The 23,232-nt window shown below is 39.3% G+C and overlaps 1 protein-coding gene across 2 annotated transcripts in view; it reads right to left on the bottom strand.

Annotated features, from left to right (window-relative positions):
* Positions 1 to 23,232, bottom strand: part of PPP6R3 (protein phosphatase 6, regulatory subunit 3) — a 168,427-nt gene that overhangs the window by 37,351 nt on the left and 107,844 nt on the right. For both annotated transcript variants that reach the window (XM_011987057.1, XM_011987058.1), the window contains exons 9-14: positions 14,576 to 14,705; positions 11,857 to 12,009; positions 9,441 to 9,590; positions 7,581 to 7,645; positions 4,441 to 4,556; positions 2,627 to 2,712 (exon numbers count right to left, since the gene is read on the bottom strand). In XM_011987057.1, the coding sequence (XP_011842447.1) occupies positions 2,627 to 2,712; positions 4,441 to 4,556; positions 7,581 to 7,645; positions 9,441 to 9,590; positions 11,857 to 12,009; positions 14,576 to 14,705 (700 nt within the window). The remainder of the gene's footprint in view (positions 1 to 2,626; positions 2,713 to 4,440; positions 4,557 to 7,580; positions 7,646 to 9,440; positions 9,591 to 11,856; positions 12,010 to 14,575; positions 14,706 to 23,232) is intronic.

Genomic DNA, 23,232 nt, shown 5'->3' with positions numbered 1-23,232 from the left:
CTCAGGCACACAGCCCACAGGACAGGTGTTTGGTGTATAAATGAATGTATCCTTGCTGTAAACAGAAAAATAACAGGTCAGGTTAACAATGTACTAACTTAAGCATGTGGTGCTGAACTGGGCTGATTCCACTTCTATGAATATACCTGAAATGACTTCCAGAGAGGTAGCCAAGCTATTCCAAAATCAACTAAGTCAAGGCAGTGTATCTAATCTTACCTATTTGGGAAAGGGAGCAGGGAATAAGTAAGCTATTACTTAACTACCAATTCCAGTGATGAGTGTGTTAAGAAGGCAAGTGTAACTACGACATTTCAAACATGGGCACTCTTTTTCTATGTCACTTTTGCAAGGGTAAGGCCCACTGTATTTACCAAGTTGTGTTCATAATAATATTTACAATTGCATATTTTTCCTGAAACATGGTACCCAACCCCACTGAGATACAGCTCGAAAACATTCTGGACAGGAAAATGAACGGCCTGGAGGATATGGTTAAAATCTCCTTGGTGCCTAGACCTACTCTATAAGCATATTAAACACTTGGAATCGCTGTAGCCCTCACAATACTACAAAGCAAAACTCCCTATTAGAAGGACTTCAGACTAAATGCAAGTGGTATTTAAGAAAGGGCTCGGGAACAAAGAATTGAAGAAGTCTTGAGATTCACCTGAAGTCTCAACAGACAGCAAAATTACGGAGTGGGGCTAACTCATCAGGGGATATAGGCAATGTTAAAGGGCTCTATAAATCTAACCACTTTTGCTATATAAGCCAACTTATCATTCTGTTTGACTTTAGATTATGTAGTCCGAGTATGATGGCAGAGAAGTAGAGCAAGCAAAGAAGAACTGAGACACAACCTGAGTGACAGACGGATGGAGCCCAAAATAATTTTTTCCAACACAGTCTCCCAGGGGCTGAACGTTTTATTTGTTGCTGGATGACCACACCCTCCATGGGGATATATGTAATAACATTCACACACAATCCCAGAGCAGATCTGCTGACAGCATACTGTACAGTAAGTGAGCATTATCTGAATTGTAATGAAGTCCTTCTTTATTACAGAACTGCTCACAAGAGAAATTCGCTTGAGCTACCTAAGATCAAAACGATTATTTAAAAGTCTGGTAACAAGCTTAATTGGACATTTTTGACTTCTACCTTTTAAGCCAATCAAAGGATAATTTTTTAAAAAGTTTCCCAAACAAAATCAGAATATTACTAAATATTCCTTTATAAGTAAGAAACAAGACATAAATCCCCTTAAAAAAGACTATATTGACTGCAAAGGAATCAACATGGGAACCTCTAAAATTAAGTGGTTTAACAACATGGGACAGGACAATTTCACTCTACAAAAAAAACCCCTGATTATCCAGAACACTCAAGTTAAGCAAATATTCCAAGAATCTATCTACAATGGGTAAAACATTCATTAAAAATGACTTAACCCTTCCTTGATGACCCAGGGCTGTCAATACTAATGTCATTTTCTCTGCTGGGCTGTACTACACAGAGACACTCAGGCTATTAGGCCTTATGTCTATTTTAATTAAATGGCCTTTTAATAGTTATCTCAACTTCATAATTCTTCCAACTCTTAATACTTCCTAATTCTATCATTATACCCAGCTTAAAAAGTGTGGCTCTGTCGAGAGTCTGGAAAAAGACGGCCATATTTTTAGGTAATCCACAAAGTAGGAGGCACAGCCCTCCAGGGAGTGACACAGGAGGACCAAGTGGCTGCTCTCTGGCTTTCAGAACCTGCTTCCCTCTTGTTTCAGGCTGCCAGATCATTGAATTCCTAACAGTCAAGGTGTAACTGCGTACTAGAAATTCAAGACTGCCACTGCTAAATTTGAAATATAGAATTAAATGCCAAACACAAACACTTCAATGTCGAGTCACGCGCTGCTTCTGTCTAAGCCAAGGCCACCCCTCCTCGACTATCAGCTGGCATGTACTTGTAAAAGGAAATGCTTTCCCCATCTTTAAAAGCAGAAACAAAGCAATACTTACCTTAAAACTTAATCTGTTAAAAAACCAAAAAATACATTCCAAAGTCCAATATAATTTTTAAAAAAATTATCAATGCCATTATTCCCTAGCTCAAAGTACCGATTCTGGTAAAAAATTTTAAAGCTGGGGTTTCAAAGTCATCTACAAAATACTCCCCCACTGAGGAATGATCTAAAACGAGGGTATACTCAACTCAATAATATCAGAAAAATATCCAAATGAAATCTTTCGGTTCCTAAGCACCTAGGGTTATCAGTGGCATATGGCCACAAACCCAGCAGAATGAAAGGAAGGCAAGAGGGTTGTTCTACTGAGGTGCTTAGGCAGCAGGGCATGGAGGGAAATGGACACAAGTAGGATGTGGAGCAGAAATCAGTGGCTTCTCAATATCCTTCTGTCATCCCAGGCAGGTAATTAGGAGTGGACTAGACAAATGGGCAAGAATATTGTGACTACTGACCTCTCTTCCTGGTAAAGAGATAAGAACTTATCTTTGGCTCACAGTTACTAAGGCAAATGGAAGATCTTTTACATCTTTCTGAATAAATGGGCAAAGGCTAAGAGCACTGAAAAAATAAAAATGTAACCTTGTAAAACCTACTAGATCTACCGTGTTCCTCTTGTTAGTTTCTCCTAAGGAGCTTGTGCAGAATGTCTCCCATCGTTCCCTGACTTCGTCGGGAAGATCTTCAGAGAGAGAAAACCAAAACAGTATTAGCACCACAATGACCTCCACACAGACAAATAAAGTAAACAGGTAATATAAAAGTGGGCCTACTCACCTGGTTCATCAATGGTGAGCAGGCCCTATCAGCTGAGAAACTGGGTGACAGCCAGCCCAGTGCTCTTAGAGAAATGGAATTATTACACCTTCCATAGGCCCAAATCCCACAGACTTTCAGGAACCAGAATCCCCGTACCCAATGGTATAGGTTTGATTAGGCCAAGAGCCCTAAGGTAGCTCTGTGAACTTAACAAGTTTCTAACAATGTTCCGGTAGAAACTTTACCTGGAAAGTGTGTTTCTAACAAGCTTTTCTGAGAAAGGTGGTAGGTGTTTGAGAAGGTGTAGGGGTGAGGGGATCTTTTTCCACGGTGAAGTTTAGAAAATGCTGCAAATGACAGCTCCTGCGCACTTTATTGAAATGCTCTCATTGGCACCTGGCCAATGAATGTTCCACAGAACCTAGTATGGCTTCTCAAATTGCTCTAAGATCATGTTTCCTAAATATTTTGTGTCACGGGCCAACATGGATACACATGTAAATAGTGAAATTCTACCTTCTAGAGAAATGTTAAAGAAAAGGATAAACAACTGCTTTCCTGAGAAAGTCAAACCGTGATGTAATTTTAGACGCCTAACTAAAGTTGTCATCTGATAATTCTGATTTAAAACAGCCATGCATATGTGTACACTCACACAAGTGTACACACGTACCACCTGGCAAGCAGCTTCCATAAAGGAAAGACCAATCTAAAAACTTAATGATATCACATGGCCATTTCTTCTTAGTTAGGACATAAAGGTAAACTGTGTAGTGAAATGGCCCAAGGAAGAGTTTTATACCTCTTATACCTCTCTCAAGAAGTAAAATTACAAGTGGGCACACAGCACTTTTTCCATCCCTGGGTGACAACTGTGCTTTTAGTGCACATTCAACAGGGAATAGCCTCTTGAACAAACAAACATTCTTAAGAAAAAAATGGAAGGACTGGGAAATGATTTTAACTCTTCTGTACCATGGATGTTAAAGACTGTTCACATTCAGAATAGGTCTCAGGATTAGTAATCCTGTTGGGTACAAAAACCCAGAGTACACAGAGCTCCTCATGCTCTCATTTTAGAAGAAGACTCATGGCTTGGGGCCAGTGTAAAAAGCATCCACACAGTCTCTTCCAAATAAGCTGGGGCTGATTAAACTGAAATGCTATACAGAAAGAGTCCTTTAGAAGCCAATACCGCTCATTTCAGTGATAGCAAGAAATGCTGATAAATGCCCTAATATTCCAGTTAAAGAAACTTAATTCAGAGGCTATTATATAGAGGCCTTCAGAAAATAAAAGGCAAAATGAAGTGGCTCAACTGCTAGCATATGAGTACTTCACACTCACAATACTCAAAAGAATGATTCACCGAGCAATGCTCTTAAGAATGACAATAGGTGACTCTTGTATGCTGAATCCAGCCAAGCCTGCGAATGCTTAAGGAATGATCTGTAACTACGTGAACAGCAATAGAGCCAAAAACTGACACTGTTCAAATACATTCTCGAGAACCTCATTCAAATAGATAATTTGCCAAATATAAAGAAGTTCCACAAATCACTATCAAAAATGCTACATGCATTTCTACTTCACCCTTAAATCGTTTCTGCAACCCAACAAAAACGCAATTCAAATTTCACCAATAACTTACCTTTGATAAGCTGCTGCACTAATGCACTGTTGGGGCCCTTATCAGTGCTATGCACGATACAGTTAGCTATCCTCGTCAGGTGTCCCATGTAACCATGCCTTCTTCCTCCCTCAGCCCTGATAAGAGGTAAAGGATAAATACTCAGATTCCTGATAGGATGAAGTGATGAAACACTCAGTAAGTGCTGCAGACTTTTAAGCAATCATTTTAAACACTGAAGGCACTGAAGAAGATGACAATGGACAGAAAAGAAAAGAAAAAGGAATGGAAGGTGCCAGAATATGACCACACAGCATGGTCGGGGAGGGGTCTGAAATTGTCAAAGATTATATGGCAGCCTCAGTCAAGAGGCCACAATTTATTCAAATCTCAAAAATCATCACTCACTGTCAATAACACATTATCTTTTAAAAGATCAAATAAACATTCACTGATGCCTAATGTTACTGTTATTTTATATCTTTTTTTATGAAACATTTTCAAACCTTAATCAGATTATAAGGAACTGAAGTGAGAATTCTGCTAGTTCATTTTCTTAAAAGATAGCAAATTTTTATTACGTCAATGAATAGAAATAATTATCTACCAATGACATATCTCAAGATATTAGCTGATTTGAGGACTTAGCCAAGATAGGAGACAGTCAACTGGTACTTGACCATACACCATTTTGAACATATGCAAATAAACTTAGTCCTTGTCCTTTTCCAATTTAGGGTCTCATCTTCCCAACCACGATCAATCTTTACACTTAAATAAATTTGTATCAGGCCAGGCACAGTGGTTCACGCCTGTAATCCCAACACTTTGGGAGGCCGAGGTGGGTGAATCACTTGAGGTCAGGAGTTCAAGACCATCCTGGGCAACATGGCGAAATCCCATCTCTACTAAAAATACAAAAATTAGCCAGGCGTGGTGGTGCACACCTGATATCCCAGCTACTCAGGAGGCTGAGGCAGGAGAACTGCAAGAACCCAGGAGGCAGAGGTTGCAGTGAGCCAGGACTGTGCTACTGCACTCCAGCCTGGGTGACAAAGCGAGACTCCGTGTCTCTCTCTCTCTCTCTCTCTATATATATATACATACACACACACACACACACACACACACATATATATAAAATAAATAAATTCATATCAATCTGAGTTATCTGCATATTTACAAAGTGCCAAGACTTTAACCGCTATGAAATAAAAGATTTTGGGCTGCAGAGAGCAGGAAACAAACACTGCAGAGGTTTTTGCTTAGAGAGAGAAAAGCCTTTCAGGAGCAGTAAGAAAAAAAAACCATCCTATGCTTGAAGGCTTGCTTGGAAGATAAAGTATCTGCCAGAGAATCTTAGAGGGCTTAGGGGTGCCTAAGGGTAAGAAAGTACAGGGTTGATTATTTATTTAGAGACAAGACCTTGCTTGTTAACCAGGTTGCAGTGCAGTGGTGCAATCACAGCTCATGGCAGCTTCAAACTCCTGGGCTCAAGCAATTCTCTCACTTCAGCCTCTTGAGTAGCTGGGACTACAGGCAAGTACCACCACACCTGGCTAATTTTTTGTAGAGCCAGGATCTCCCTATGTTGTCCAGACTGGTCTCTAACTCCTGGCTTCAAGAATCCTCCCATCTTAGCCTCCCAAAGCAGTGGGATTACAGGCGTCTACCACCGTGCCTGGCCAGGGTCAATCTGCACTAAGTTGCTCAGAGTCTCTTTTAGTTCTTCAGTAAGATCCAGAGAGCCAGGTGTTACCTAGAGGCAACTTAGTCACTCTCCTGCACTCCCTCAAGTACGCAAGTGAAAAAAAAACAAAGGCCCACCTCCAAGGTGGTCCACGGCTTCACATTGCTTCAGGCTGCTGTGCAAGGAGACAAGGAAAGTTCTTTCAGGATCCCTCCACATGGAGGGAATGGTATTCACCAGGCCTCCAGAAAATGGGGCTCACCAGGAGAGCAGGGCATAAAGGATATCTCAGCCCTGGCCAGATGAGGAGCCAGCAAGAAAACTGGAGGTTGGGAAGGGCACACAGAAGCCAAGACGGAGTCAGACATATAACCAGAGATGTCGACTAGGCCACAAACAGCACCTTCAAAGAGCTCCATTTGGAAGAATGTAACTAAGGTCTACCAGTACTAGCCCCTTGCCACAAACAAACAAAATGCCAATTTCCCACTCGAAGCCAAATCAAAACCCCAGCAGTGCTTATTAAACAATTAAAAAAAAATCACACCTCACAAAGTAAGACTGACTCCCAAGAGTCATCTAGCTTTCCTGGAGACACAGAGACACAAACAAGAATGCTAGGAAATGATCAACTACAAAGGACCATGAGAGAAATTTTGGGGGTGACAGAAATGTCTTGATTGTGGTAGTGGTGGTGGTGGTGGTGGTGGTGGTGGTGGTGACTTCAGGCATCAGTCAGAATTCCTAGGAATGCACACCCACAATGAGCTTTACCATGTAAGAATCGTATCTCAATAAACCTGTCTTAAAAACAAACACAGAAGCATGCCTTGAGAGTGTTTCCCAAACAGGCCCTTATGCCGCCATGCTTCAGAATCTACGGGAGGACATACAGGCTCCCAGAGCACTAAAGAGGAACGCTGTTACAGACGACAACTGTAAGAAAAAGTTTTGTGTAACAAAGCTACTTACATGTATCAACTAACACTTCACATAATCTTGCCAATCAGCTAACAAACATTTTCTAAAAAGAAAATACTCAGCAATTTTTTCCTCTAGGTCCCTGTACTAAGCAACTCTTCTCTACAATGAAAATACGTATGTAGTACCATCTGTTCTGAGTATAAGGTGACCAGGACAAATACACTAAGTTGAATCATCAAGGACTTCACTTAAACCTTCTAACTCTTAGAACGATAGCCATTCAAAAAGGACCAGGAAGTTTCAAAGGCAGCACAGAGGTGGGGAACACTCCAAACTCACTGGTTTTGCCCCCAAAACGAGAGGACCTAACAAGAAATTATTAATATTATAAAAATAACTGTTATAATGAAATAAGCTGGGGAAAAGTTTAAATTGTAAAATGGCCAGTATCATGTAATTATTTCCATTTTTTTTCTGACTAGGACAAGAAGGTATTATTTTCTTCGTATTACCAAACTGAATTCCTTTCAAAAAACAATTTACTTACTGTTTCTTCTCATTCATTTCCCAGGCTTCAAGTATTCGTTCTATTAATTGACATTTTTGGAAAAGCTGAATAAAAAAGAATATTCCAGTTAACACTTCAAAGCATCGAAACTTTTTTTTTTAATTATACTTTAAGTTCTAGGGTACAAGTGCACAACATGCAGGTTTGTTACATATGTATACATGTGCCATGTTGGTGTGCTGCACCCATTAAATCATCATTTACATTAGGTATATCTCCTCCTAATACTATCCCTCCCCCCCCCTCCAACAATAGGACCCGGTGTGTGATGTTCCCCTTCCTGTGTCCAATCTCATTGTTCAATTCCCACCTATGAGTGAGAACATGTGGTATTTGATTTTCTGTTCTTGCGATAGTTTGCTGAGAATGATGGTTTCCAGCTGCATCCATGTCCCTACAAAGGACACAAACTCATCCTTTTTTATGGCTGCATAGTATTCCATGGTGAGTATGTGCCCTGTCTCTTATACACATCTAGATGTGTATAAGAGACAGGTGTAAAAGTGTTCCTATTTCTCCACATCCTCTCCAGCACCTGTTGTTTCCTGATTTTTTAATGATTGCCATTCTAACTGGTGTGAGATGGTATCTCATTGTGGTTTTGATTTGCATTTCTCTGATGGCCAGTGATGATGAGCATTTTTTCATGTGTCTGTTGGCTGTATGAATGTCTTCTTTTGAGAAGTGTCTCTTCATATCCTTTGCCCACTTTTGGATGGGGTTGTTTGTTTTTTTTCTTGTAAATTTGATTGAGTTCTTTATAGGTTCTGGATATTAGCCCTCAGAACTCTAGGTTAAAGAGAATAGTAGTATGCATAATCTAGCAAGCTAAATGTTGCTAAACCAAATGCAATGTGATAATCTACTGCAGACCCTCAGAACACCACAGGGATTCAAATCAGGATCCACACCCTCCACAGAACATCTACAGGAAACTCAGTATTACAGGTAGCGCAGTTAACCTGAAGCAAACCCAGGTTTTATTAGCTGTGAAAATTCAGACCAGAAATATAAAACCTGAACTAAATTAAAACGGAATAAAGAAAACTATGCCTTGGCAAAAATTTAACTTAGAATCCAAAGTAATACTAGTACTTTTAAAACGTGAGCAAGTCTTACTTCCAGATGAACTAACATGACTGCATTAATATTAAACACAGGTGGATTTTGCCCAAATTCTGCAAGTCAGAGACAACTGCTGCGGGCTGCAATAATGGAATGTGCAGTGCTAATTCTTCTCAGGTGTCATCTGTCTTTCCCATCAACTTCACTGTTCCAAGCTAGCCTTTTCTACATTTTAGGTTTGCGAGTAAACCAAGCGTGGGCTAGAAATTTTTAAAGTACCATAGAACTAACAAGCAAGAAAAAATCTGAAGACTGACTTAGTAAAATTATCTCATATTTGACAGAAGAGAAAAAGAGATCCCAGGAAGAGACTCTCAACATCACAAAGAACTCAATTCTCCTGACTTTCAGTCAACGTATTCAGCAAAGAAAGTATACTCTGGTCTGCCAAATAATAGTGCGAATGTTTTCTATAGTATTTAAATATCTATGATTCTTCAAATCATCAAAATATTTGTATATCTTCAAACCTATTAATTTTATCAAATAAAGAGGCCACTTAGCTTTTTTCTCACAAGACAGTTCATTTAATAGTTATTTGTCCAGTACTTGATTTATATAACGATTGGTTAAACATGAAACAAACATGATAGTTAAATATTTAGACTCTGAAATCTAACCTCAAGCCCTTAAACCTCAATTCATACCACAGTCAAATGGAAAACTGCTCTAACCAGGAGAGAGTGGGAGAAAAATGAGACCAAATAAGCTTACATGTTTTAATAACAAATTATCACCAGTGGAGTCTTGATCAGTAATTGTGGCATTTTCTGTGTTTTCAAATGGACTTGCAAGAATCAGTGCAATACAAATTTCCACTTGTGTATGCAAAAAGTTATTCCATGTATATTTGAAGAACATGTTCTACAAGAAAGAAAAACCATGTTTTATTTGGTTACCTCAATGTTTAAGCCAATACTTTAATACATTTATAGAAGAGTGATTTAATAAAGTAAAAATGATGTGCTCTCAGTCCAAAAGGACCAATTAAAAGGAACACGAGTTTACATCATTAGTACTTGCATAACCAGAGTTTCATTTTCTGTGGTTTCAGTTACCCATAGTCAACCATGATCTGAAAATAGATGAGTATAATACAGTAAGACAGGCTAATGCAAGAGATGACACTCACATAACATTCATTACAGTATAGTATTATAATTGCTCTACTTTATTATTAGTTATTATTAATCTCTTCCTGTGCTTAATTTATAAATTAAACTTTGTCACAGGTATGTACAGGAAAAACACATAGTATATATGTAGGGTTAGATATCTGTGGTTTTGGGCATCCAAACGGGGGCTTGGAAGGTATCCCTCATAAATAACGGGGACTACATGGGGATGTGAAATACTGCTTTAGAGCCTAAATGGCATGCTATCTGCTTATGTGACATGCCAAAACTGGCATGGAATCTAGTAAAAAACCAACGACAAACATACAAAGACAAGAGAACGTTTCTCCAAGAGGAAGGGAGTATCATTTTTGTTTTCAAAGTAACTAACACAAATACTAAGTGTGGTAAATTTTCTATAATTTTCAAGAAAATTTATAAGAATTTCATTTTGATGCAACAAATATTTACTGATGGCTTTTGTGCAGGGTACTGTACGAGATGCAATATGGCAGACTGAGGTACACAAAAATATGGTCCACAATCTTGAGGTGCTCATGACTCAACTCTGGCATACAAAAACTAGAACTATCAGCAAAAACAAATGGTACGAGAGGCAGCAACGTGAATTTCCTGGAAGTACAAGGGTTTTCAAATTACTTGAAAAGGTAATAGCAATTCAAAAGGTAAGCAATTTCTAAAAGCACAAAATGCATCAAGTATGTATTTAGGAAATGGTTGGATCTGGTAATCTAATCTCAGAATGAAAAAGTAATGAATGACTCCTCCAGTAGTCTCACCAAATTAAGTCTCATCAAAAGGAGTCCTTAAGATTAACAGAATAAATTAACAATAACTGTACACTTTTATTAGTAAAATTAAAGACTAGTGATTAATGACTTCGCAAAGTTATATTCCCAGAGTTTTATACACTAGAAGGTAAGACAAAAACTACGTCCCCAGAGGGCAATGACCATGCTAGCTATCAAAAAAATGGTGATTCTTTAAATCTTCATCTCTTTTTCCAAATTGCTCCTGTTTTCTATGCTCTATACTGATTTAACCCAAAGCTGAAATCTAACAAAAATATCTCAGTGATGCTAGGAATCATAATGATGTGGCTGATAAAGCACATATGGGTTTGAAATTGGGTGAATTCAAATCTTGGCTTCACCACTCACTAGCCGATGGAACGTATCCTCTCTCTGGGCATGATCTGAAAAACATATCCTCCCTCTCACTGTAATGTTCACCTGGGTGTCCTGGAGATCACCCAGGATCACATGAATAGTGTACAGAAGATGAACATTACAATGCCCGTCATAAAGTGAACAAACATCTCCTTTGAAACACCCCCAAATCTCCCCCAAATATATGATGTGACCAGATGTCTTGTGAAACCTGCTAAAGGGTTAACCCTCATGCTTTCTGTGCCGTGGGTGGCAGCACAGAGAGAAGCATGGGCTCCAGAGCTGGGCCTGTGGATTCTAAGCACAAACTCTGAAACTGGGGAATTCAGGGGTCAGGGAGACCTAAATCACCCCTGGGCTTTCCCTTCTCCTTCCATCAATAAGCACGCTAATAACTATCTCAAGGAAGAGTCAATCCAGACTCAAATAAATTAAGACCATATGGCATCAGGTACATTATACAGATACCTCCCAGTGGCAAGAAGATCAAGGTTTGTCCCCTCACTAAATACGAACAGAAAACAATGCTGCACCCAGCAGTCATCGTCCACGAGACGGAGCACAAGGGAAAGGCTGATGTCTCTTAATCATCTTCAAAATCCTGTGTTACAATTCTTTATACAAAGCAACAGTAGATGCCTAGTGAACAATTATAAGCATTCAAAATTTATGATAAACTCAAGGCAAAAACTACATAAAACACCATTTATGCTCAGACCAAGAAAAGTCACTGACATATTGTAAATCTGTAAGGTTGTAACTTGGTTAAATTTCCATGAAATATCAATGGGAAATTAAAATGTCTGTGAGCAGGGAAAATCTCACCAATATGACTCCAATGCTATTCAGCTCCATAAGGTCCCCATTTATACTGCTGGTATTGGTTTGAAGCAGGCTGGATATCAATCTAATGACATTCAACCGGGTATTCCCCACAGGAGGATCCAGCACACCCCATGTGGTCTTCATCACACTTTTCTGAAGAAGAAAAAGCTTTCCAATTAAATTCAGTTAAATGAACAAAGCAAATGGTGTATTTGCTAAGACATGACGCTAGTTTAAATCCTGCAAACAACATGGCCTTAATTTTACACCTGAAACAAAATCTAAAGTTGCTCTTGATATCTTTCAGATACAATGAAATAACCAAGCAGGAAAAAGGAAAAAAAAGCAAGTAATTTCCCTGGACCATAAATTTTATAAGAAATCAAGTATCTCCCTGCCTCAACATTCCAAGCTGTCATGAGAAGAAAGCAGAAGGCTGCAGAATACCCTAGGAAAAAGCACAATATTTCAAAATCTGACCAGAAATCTAAACTAAAAGAAGTTATGGCTGGGCACAGTAGCTCATTCCTATAATCCCAGCACTCTGGGAGGCCAAGGCAGGTGGATCACTTGAACCCAGGAGTTTGAGACCAGCCTGAGCAACATGGTGAGACCCTGTCTCTACAAAAAATACAAAAATTAGCCAGGCATGGTGATGCACACCTGTAGTACCAGCCACTCAGGAAGATGAGGTGGGAGAATCACCTGGGCCTGGGGAAGTTGAGGCTGCAGTGAGCTGTGACTGTGCCACTGCACTCTAACCTGAGCAAGAGAGTGAGACACTGTCTCAAAAAAAAAAAAAAAAAAAAGGAAGATGGAAGAAAGGAGAAGGAGGAGGAGAAGGAGGAGGAAGAAAGAGAAGGAGGAAGGAGGAAGAGGAAGAAAGGAAAAAGAAAAAAGTAGTAGTAGTGGTGGTGGTGGTGGTGGTGGTGGTGGTAGTGGTAGTGGTAGTGGTAGTGGTAGTGGTAGTAGTTGCTACAAGTGGTTTTGGAATACAATCCTCAGTCTGAGCCAAATCTGTGATAAAAAGGCAAATTCAGACGTTGCCTCTGGATCACAAACCTGAAATGTGATCATTCTAAACCTGTTCTTGTCCATCAACAGGAGTTTCTATAGTCCGAAATCACAAAAGACAGAAGCAGAACATTTCCTAACTTTAGAAGTCTGAGAGGCAAGGGTGGCACACCCTAGGTCAGGCTGCCCTTTCTGCCCTTCCCCATCCACATGAACAGCCTCGCTCCCTCTGGCTCCCACCCTCCCGAGGACTGACAGAGCTGTAAGGCCCACGGTTCTGCTCTCTATGGAAAACAGCTCGAATTGGCAGGCTTTGTAAAAAACTTTATGGATCTACTTACAGACACATCACATAGTAAAACCAGGTGCAAAGAGAACTCACTCAGTCCTCGGAGTAACAGAGAAGCCCAAACAAGACCCTGCCTAACACTTTTGAATCGGGGCCAAGAACCAGATGCCACCTGTTTGTCCACCCAGAAAGAAGATGGGTAGGCCACCTAAGACACAGGTTGGGCCCTTCCTCACACACCTTCTTCCCTGTCAGATCCTTCTCCCACCTCTGTCTTCCATTTGTGATGTTCTATCCTCTTCTAAATCTTTTCTTTTTCTTTCCTTACTGTTTTTCTTCCCAGGACTGGCATGAAGGATGATCACTGTCAAACACCAACAGAGGCACTTTCCCTAAGGGCGAGCACCAACACTACGGTCCACATTCAACACAGGCTGAATGCAGATAAGAAGATGTGGCTAGAATGGAACCAGCAGAACAACGCAAACTCTTGAGCGCAGTGATGGAACCACGACCTGCTAACCAATGGCATCGGGTATCTGAAAAGATGATCTGAAGCTGAACTAGACTCCCTTGGTTATGTAAGTTATTCTGTACTCCCACAACTCCAAATAGTTAAATAAACAGAAAACATCTAATTTAGAAGTGAGAAACTAGTATTCTGAATTCTCAATAACTCGTACAGTAGATAACCACAGAGACACACACTATATGGGACACCAGATTCAATAACATAGGGCAGAAAAAAAAGGAAACTTAAGAACTGTTGCTGGGAACAGAAATCGCACGGAACTGAATCTTCCACCCTAGACTCCAAACGCAAGTGATTCTTCCCCTTATCTAAATCTGTACCAATCCAAGGGGCGAAAGAACACCGTTTATAGACTGCTGACAAAACTCTTGTGGGTCTTCACTGAGGAAACAGTCATTTTAAAATTAGCACATGGGAGGCTCTGTACTGAAAAACCTCCAAGTCATATTCTCTCCAAATTGTACACTAACTTCAACCTACTCTTTCTTAAATAAGGTCGACTGTACATCAGACATACACTGCTCCAACTCTGAATAAGAAAACACAATTTCAAAGATCAGTTTCTGAAAGATTACCTTTTCCTGAAACATTCAAAAATAGTATGTTATGCTACAAGAAGAAAATTCTTTTTTCTTTATTGGCATGTAAGTACCCAAAAATTCACAGAAGAATGAAAAGGTAAACTTCCTAAGCAGATGAATATTTTGTTTAATTCTCCATTCTCCACTCAAAAGCAGTAAAAATCACTGACGGTGTTACCTTTTCACACATTTGGTACATGCAGACTGCAGCCAGTTCTGCCACTCCTAAGGCCCACACACATTCGAATGACTGTGTCAACCAAATCACTGGCTGGGCAGCCATGCTTAAGATAGCTCCCCTACCTTGGGTGGCTCCAGCAGGAGTTCATGAAAAGATCCAAGTCTTCCTCTGATGGCTTCTAGAACACTCTTGTTTACTGAACAAGCTGAATGGCTCATGCCTGGTGGGCAGATTTCTATATGGCCTTCGAATCTTGAAACAAAGCAAGGTAATTTTAGTTATTATAATTTCAGAACAAATCATTCAAGGTTATCAACCATGTATGTCTTTACTTAGTGATTATATAATAATGGCTATATCAACATTTCTGGCTGTGGGAAGAAAGGCTAGGAAGAAAGCATAATGAGGCAGAAGAGGGTTAATAAAACCTCAGCCTCTATAACCTGCAACCCAAACAGCTACAGTATCAGGTAAGAAATTACATGTGATTTCTTCCCATTCTAAACGTTGTAAGTCCTCATAACTTTTATAGAATAACAAGTCTCTAACTGACCAGGAAATTTAGAGCAAAAGGAAACCAATCTCTGGATTATAGGGCACCCCACATTGCCTGCCAGTTTGGTTTGTTATTAATGAACAGGCCCATACTTGTTCCATACAGTTTTTCTTAGATAATCAACATTATTTCCTATTTAAAAGGTTTAAATTATTCTACACAAAGCTCATCTATGCTCACTATAACCTACTTCTTACAGGAAAACAATTATAGGTGGAATGAGAGTTGGGTAAATACTCAAGGATAAGAATGCTGGGTGACATTAAAAATGTTTAACTTTCTAAGAACTGACAAATATTTCTACAAAGTGGCTGTATTCCCACTTTGCATTCCCAACAGTAATGTGTGTGACTTCCAGCTGCCCTGCATACTGCACTGAGTACTGTCTATTCTGTTTGTCTGCTTTAGCTAAGTAGTGGGCTGAATGATGCTCTCCTACCCAAAACATATGTTCACATCCTAATACGCACGGCCTGCAAATATCACCTCGTTTGGAAAAAAGATCTTTGAAGATGAAATTAATTAAAGATCTTGAGATGAAAGAATATCCTAGATTATCCAGGTGGGCCTTAAATGCCATCATAGCTACCTTGGAAGAGAGAAGAGGCAAGACAGACACAGAGGGGAAGGCAATGTAAAGAGGATGCAGAGAGATCACAAGCCATGGAATGCCAAGAACTACTAGAAGCTAGAAGAGGAATGCCTAAGCATCTCTGAAAGGAATTCAGCACCATTAACACCTTGATCTTAGACTTCTAGGACTCAGAACTGTGAGAGGATAGATTTCTGTTTTGTTGTTGTTTCCTGGGCTCAAGTGATCCTCCTTCCTCAGCCTCCTAAGTAGGTGTACAGGCACATGCCACCATGCCTGGCTTTTTGTTTTGTTTTGGTAGAGATGGGGCCTTCTCAAGTGATCCTCCCGCATCAGCCTCAGCCTCCCAAAGTGCTCCGCATGAGCCAACATATCCAGCCTAGGTATTCTTCATATACCTGGATATAAGTCTCTTCTCACACATTATCAGTATTTTCTGGCAGTCTGTGGCCTGTCTTTTAATTTTCTTAACAGAGTCTCAGAGCACAATTTTAAAATTTTAGTGTAGTCTGAGTTGTCAATTTCTGTTTTATGAATTGGGTTTTGGCAATATATCTGAACAATCTCTACATAACTCTGAGACAAAGATTTTCTTCTATTTTCTTCTAGAACTACGAGTTTTATGTCTAGTTCCATCATCCATTCTGAGTTAATTTTTGCATAATCTGCAAAATATATATCAATGTCCAACTTTTTGCATAAAATACCTAACTGTTCAGGACCATTTACTGAAAACACTGTCCTTTCTCCACTAAAATGCCCCCATGCCTCTGTCCAAAACCTCCTGATCACAGGGGTGGGTCTACCTCTGGACTCTGCTCTGTCCCAGTGATCTGTACATCTATTCTTTCACTACACTGTCCTGACTACTGTCACTTTGTATTCAGTCTCAAAATCAGAGTGTGAGTCCTCTAATTTTGTTTTCTCTTGCAAAATTGTTTTGGCTACTGTACTTACTTTGATTCTCGTGCAAGTTTTAGAATTCACTTGTTGATTTCTAAAAAATCCTGCTTATAATTTGTTTGGAATCACATTGAATCTACAGGTCCCTTTGGGGAGAAGTGACATCTTAACAATATTGAGTGTTCTAATCCATGAACAGAGTATTTCTCTCCATTTATGTAAGTCATCTTTGATTTCATCAATATTCTATAGTTTTGGGGCATTAAACCTTGCACACATTTTGTTAGGTTTGTATCTTAGTATTTCCTTTTCTCTATGCTATAAAAAATAATACTTTGAAAAAATTTCAAATTCCAATTGTTCATTCTTAGTACATAGAAATGCAATTAATTTTTGAGTGTTGACTTCATACTTGCAATCTTGCTAAATGTATTTGTTAGTTCTAGGAGTATGTTTTTTTTTTTTCTTTAATGTTCTTTAGGATATTCTACAAAGACAATCCTGACATCTGTGAACAGAAGCAGTCTGACACCGCCCCTTCCACTCTGAATGTCTTTTCTTTCTTTCCTGCCTTACTATTCTTGCCTGGACCACCAGCATGGCTTGAATAAGAGTAGTGATGGTGAATATGCTTGTTATGTTCCCCAGTTTCAGAGAAAATCACTTCGGTCTTTAACTATTAATAACTATGTTAGTTATGGGATTTTTAAAAGAGGGCTTGGCCAGGCACTGTGACTCAAGGCTGTAATTCTAACATTTTAGGAGGCCAAGATGGGAGAACCACCTAGGGCCAGGAGTTCAACACTAGCCTGGGCAATATAGACTCCATCGCCACAAAACATTAAAAAAATTTGGCTGGACATGATAGCTTGTGCCTATAGTCCTAGCTACTTCAGGAGGCTAAAGTGGGAGGATCACTTAGGCCCAGGAGATCAAGTCAGTAGTAAGCTACGATTGTGCCACTGCACTCCAGTCTGAATGGCAGATCTTATCTCAAAAAATATAAATAAAATGAAAGAGGGCTTTATCAGTTTTCATCCAAGTTCCCTTCTATTACTAATTTGCTGAGATGTTTTATCATAAAGGAATTTAACAAAATGATATGGTTTTTCTTCATTGATCTGATGTGATCAGATCTGTTGTCTGTTGATGTGAAGATTTTTGAAGGATGAATGAGCCTTGCATTCCCAAGACAAACCACACTTTGTCATGATATGTATTATCCTTACAATATACTGTTAGACTTGATTCACTCATATTTTCTTGAGGAATTTTACATTTCAGCTCTTGTGGCATCTTGCTACTTGCAGTCGGCCCTCTGTATTCACAGGTACTACATCCACTGACTCAATCAACTGTAAATGAAAAATATTCAAAGAAAGCTGGGCGAGGTGGTTCACCTAGTCCCAGCGACTTAAGAGGCTGAGGCGGGAGGATCACTAGAGGCCAGAAGTTCAAGGCCAGTCTGGGCAACATAGTGAGACTCCATCTCTAAAAAAAGGTGGAAAAAAAAAATGCCAAACAAAAAATAATACTATTTAAAATAATAAAAGAGCATAACATATATCATTTACATTGTATTACACATAAGTAATCCAGAGATGATTTAAAGTATACGGGAGGATATGTGTAGGTTATATGCAAATACTATGCCATTTATGAGACTTGAGCAACCGCAGATTTTGGTATGCATGGGAGTACTAGAACCAATCCTTAGCAGATACAGAGGAACAAATCTAGTTTTTGTTCCCATGATTTTGTGCAGTTTAGTCTAGTTTCAAAGTGATGCTGGCTACATAAAATGAGTTGGAAAGAGTTCCCTCTTCTATATTCTGACAGAGTTCTTCCATCTTTGGTAGACTTCACTAATGGAGCTCATCTAGGCCAGGAGTTTTCTTCGTTGAAGGTTTTAAATGTAAGTTCAGTTTCTTCAACTGATATGGGGCTGCTCAGGCTACCTGCTTCTTCTTCAGTCATCTTTGGCAATTATTTCCATCGCATATAAACTGCTGAATCTGTTTAATGCATTGTTTGTAGTATTCTCTTATTATTCATCTAAAGTCCACAGGAAACAGTGTTAAAGTTCAAAGGACACAGTCATTCCTATTATTTGTAATTTGTCTCTTTTCTATTCTTTTCCTAATCTGGATGGAAGTTTATCAATTTTATTGATCTTTTCAAAGAACCAGCTTTCGGTTTCACTGATTTTCTGTATTATATTTCTCATCTCAAGTCCACTGACTTCTGCTCTGAATTTTATTATTTCTTTCCTTCTGCTTGCCTTGGGTTTGCCCTGCCTTTACCTTTAATTTGTAAGGCAGGAGCTTAGATCATTGATACACATTCTTTCTTCTTTTCTAACATAACCACTTAATGTTATAAATTTCCTTCTACTGCTTTAACTGCATTCCACAAATTCTGACAAGTCCTATTTCCATTATCAATTAGCTCAAAATACTTTCTCTCATTTTCTTTGTCATTTCCTCTACGACACTTGGATTATTTAGCAGTGTGTTAATTTTCAAGTATTTGAGACTATTTCAGAAATCTTTTTTATTGATTTCTACTTTAAACAAAGTATAGTCTAAATACAAATGTTACATGATTATTATTTTAAATTTATTAAATTTGTTTTATTATGAGAAACTGGTCTCGTTATCAGCAAATTCCTATGTTGAAATTCTAACTCCCAATAAGATGACATTAGGAAACGGGGCCCTCAGGAGGTAATTAGGTCATGAGGGTAGAGCCCTCTAAATGGAGTAAGTATCCTTATCAGAAGAAACAGAGTTTGCTTCCAATCTCTCTGCCACGTGAAGCCATATTAAGGTAGTAGCTGTCTGAAAACCAGGAGGGAAGCCTTCACCAGACACTGGATCTGCCAGTGCCTTGATGTTGGACCTCTCAGTCTCCAGAACTGTAAGAAATAAATGATGTTTAAAGCCACCTAGTCTATGGCAGTTTTTTACAGCAGCCTGAGCTAAGACACTTGGTAAGCTTCATGTACACCTGAAAAGAATGTGCATTCTGCTGCTGCTAGGGGAGTGTTCTACAAGTCTCAATTAGGTCAAGCTGATTGCCAGCGTTAAGTCTTCTGCATTCTTAATGACTTTCTGTCTAAATGTTCTGTCAACTTCTACAGAATAATTTTATAAATACACAAAAAACGATGGTACAGAGTTCCCATAGAAGCCACACAGTTTCTTTCCCCTATTAACACATTAGTATTGTACATGTCACAATTAATGAACCAGTATCGATACATGAAATACATACTTTATGTAGCTATCCTTAGTTTTTAACCTAATGTCTTTTCTCTGTTTCAGATTCCCATCCACGATACCCATTATATTTAGTTTATATTTAGTTGTCAAGTCTCCTAAGCCTCTTCTTGGCTGTAACAGACTTTGTTTTTACCTACCTTCACAGTTTTGAGTAATGGCCAGGTATTTTGCAGAATGTCCCTTGACTGGAACATTCTGGAGTTTTTCTTATGGTTATGGTTTTTTGAGAGAAAGATTACATGGGTAAAGTGTGATCTTTAATACATCATATCAAGAGTATATGCTGTCAACAAAACATTGGCTACTGGCTTTTCTTTTCGGTCAGGGTTTCCCTCCGTCATCCAGGCTGCATGCAGTGTAGTAACCACAGCTCACTGCAGCTTTTCCAGGATTAAGCGATCCTCTCACCTCAGTTACCCAAACTGCTGGAGTTTCAAGCGTGAACCAATGAGCCTGGCTCTAGCAATTAACTGAATATCTGGCTGAGGTAGTGTTTGCCAGGTTTTTCCACTGTGAAGTTACATTTTTAATTCTCTTTTTCCCATACTGTACTCTTTAGAAGGAATTATGCACAGTCCACACTTAGGAGTACAGAGTGCTATTCTACCTCCTTGAAGATGAAGTACCTACGTAACCTATTTGGAATTCTTCTACATGGGAGATCTGTCTCCTTTTACCCATTTATATATGTATTTTATAATTTGGGCTTTAACACAAAATGAGTTTATTACACAACTTATTCTGGCTTTGACCATTGCGAACTCTATTTAGTTGGCTCCAATGTCCCAATGACAGCTGCCATCATTTGGGGGTTTTCATTTTTTTTTTTTTTTAATTTTGAGGATTTCCTTATTTTCTGGTACTGTAAGTTGTTTCAGACTTACATGTTTCTTGCCCTGGTCACAGAACCAGCCAATTCTCTGAGGAGCTCTGGTTCCTTTTATTGGAGAACAGTAATAGAAACCAAGATTCTGGGCACTTGCATTTGCTCCTGGAGGCACGTCATTATTGCTGGGACTTCTCGGCTCACAAGTATCTTTTTTGTTTAACTCTTCATACTTCAGTATGGATACTTTCTAAGGTCCTATGATGATTCTCTTCTCAACTATGTCAACTAAGCCCAAAGGCATTCTTCATTTCTGCTGTTCTTCACTTCTAGCATTTCCATAGGCTCTTACATCTCTCTGCTAATATTCTTCATCTATTCATATATTTTCCACTTTTCCCACAAGTCTTTAACATAATCATATTTACATTTAAATTATCTGACAGTTCCAACATTTTTGAATCTAGTTCTACTGATTGCTTTTTCCCTTGACAGTTTGTTGGCGTTTTTATCTTGTTTCTTGTAATTTTTGGTTGATAGACGGACATCTTACATAAAAACTGATGTAAATAGCATTTATATAAGAATGAACATGTCTCTTTTTTAGGTCTTAAGTGTGGGGATTTGAATCAATCTAGTCATCTGCAGAGCTAGGTTTGGGCTTTGTTGTTACTATGATTTCTCAAGGTGCACTAAGAACTTCAAGTCTGTCTCAAGTTACTTGGTGTTTATGGCTAAGGCCAGTTTGCCAGGTGTCTCTCACTGTCTGCTCTGCCCATCAGCTGAGGTCCTCTCTTTAAACTTGCTCCTGTGACTTACAAGAGGCTCCTCCCCGACGCTAGCCTTTCCTCCACAGCAGTGTTGTTACTGGATCACGAGAGGCCTGGTGGAGAAGGAAAGGATGCAGGAATGCTCTGCTTTGTTCAACCTCAGTCTTAGGCAGTTGAAGTGTACCCGGGTCTAGGGTTGGGGCCTTCTCAGTGATCCTGCCCTTACCCTCGTGGTAGGGGATTCTCTAATGGTCTGGATCCAGAACGTATTCCCACTTCTACCAGGGGACAGAGGGCTTTTATTGCTAACCTGTTCTCAGTGGCTTAAGAGTTTTGTTCAGTAGGGGCAAGAATAGAGAAGGATCCTGGAGGTGTAGTGTGTATTTCTCCCAAGGGCTGCTCCTCCATTCCTCAGGCCTAAACTACAATGAAAGCTTTCTCTTGTCTCTGCCCTGCCGTTAGTATTTCTTGTCCAGAAGGGCTTGCAAGTGTGTGTCTTGGACTGCCAGGGTCCCTTGTGTCTGGGACTGTCAGAGTTTCCTTACTCTTTGACCTTTAAGATGCTTTGGAAGTTACATGACCTATTGTTATTCTACTACATTTATTTAAAACCACACCTGAACTATAATTTTACTGAGATGAAGATACCATGTATGAGAATGTACCTCAACTGCCCCAGTATAAGAACTCCAATATGTACTAATTGACATTTTCTCCTTATTTCTTGAGTTTTGTTAAAATAATCTGGAACTCCTTCCATTTTTCAATATTTGACTTACTTCGATTATTTATTCTTAACATTTAAACTTCATAATAATATTGTCACATCCCTACCCATTTCTTGATCATAATTTACCAATATGTTCCCTTAGTTCTTCATTCTTATTTTTCTGGTTGGCTTTAATAAAGTCTCTCTTCAAGTAATTTCATCTCATCAACAGTACACAGATGAAACACTGTTTGCCCTCACATATCAACAGAAATGTTTCAGCCTCAGAATCCTGCACTCTGTTGTTCAGTATTTATTTAGCTTCATAAAGGAGACATCTGGCAATCTGACTGGCTTCACAGGTAGCCCATTTTTTTCTTATACAGATACTTCTAAGATTTATTCTTTATCCTCGGAATTCAGAAATCTTATCAGTATAAAGCTAAGATCTGAGTCCTATTTTATTTCTTTTATATGTGACAAGAGTCTCACTCTGTCGCCCAGGCTGGAGTGCAATAGCATGATCTCAGCTCACTGCAACCTCCGCTTTCCAGGTTCAAGCGATTCTCCTGCCTCAGCCTCCCGAGTAGCTGGAATTACAGGCACACGCCACCACGCCCAGCTAATTTTTGTATTTTTAATAGAGACAGGGTTTCACCATATTGGCCAGGCTGGTCTCGAACTCCTGGCCTTAAGTGATCTGCCCGCCTTAGCCTCCCAAAATGCCCGGATTATAGGTGTGAGCCACCACGCCTGGCCCTGAGTCCTATTTTAAAACTTCAATCTCGCGTTGCGTGGTATTTGGTAAACCTTTTCTGGTTTTAGGATAAGTTCCTTCTGGTCAGAAATTTCCCTTTATTGTTTCTTATATTACTGTTAACTTTGTTTGCTCTTTAAGTTGTACATTTATGTGTTTTTCACTTCCACACGCAAAAATTTATGCTGTTTTTCCCTCATTTATTTCTCAAGTAGTATGAACCTCACAGGACCACCAAATGTGTTTTTAAACCACTTTTAAGAGATGATGTGATGGCCCTGTAGCCTGAGTAGCAACAGAGTACTGTACCCCTGGGGCAGGAAGAGGGCACTGTACCGCTGGGGTAGGAAGAGGGCACTGTACCGCTGGGGTAGGAAGAGGG

This window comes from Mandrillus leucophaeus, unplaced genomic scaffold (genome assembly GCF_000951045.1).
Source record: "Mandrillus leucophaeus isolate KB7577 unplaced genomic scaffold, Mleu.le_1.0 Scaffold30, whole genome shotgun sequence".
NCBI classification, from domain to species: domain Eukaryota; kingdom Metazoa; phylum Chordata; class Mammalia; order Primates; family Cercopithecidae; genus Mandrillus; species Mandrillus leucophaeus.
This window is presented reverse-complemented; position numbering and strand designations above follow the sequence as displayed.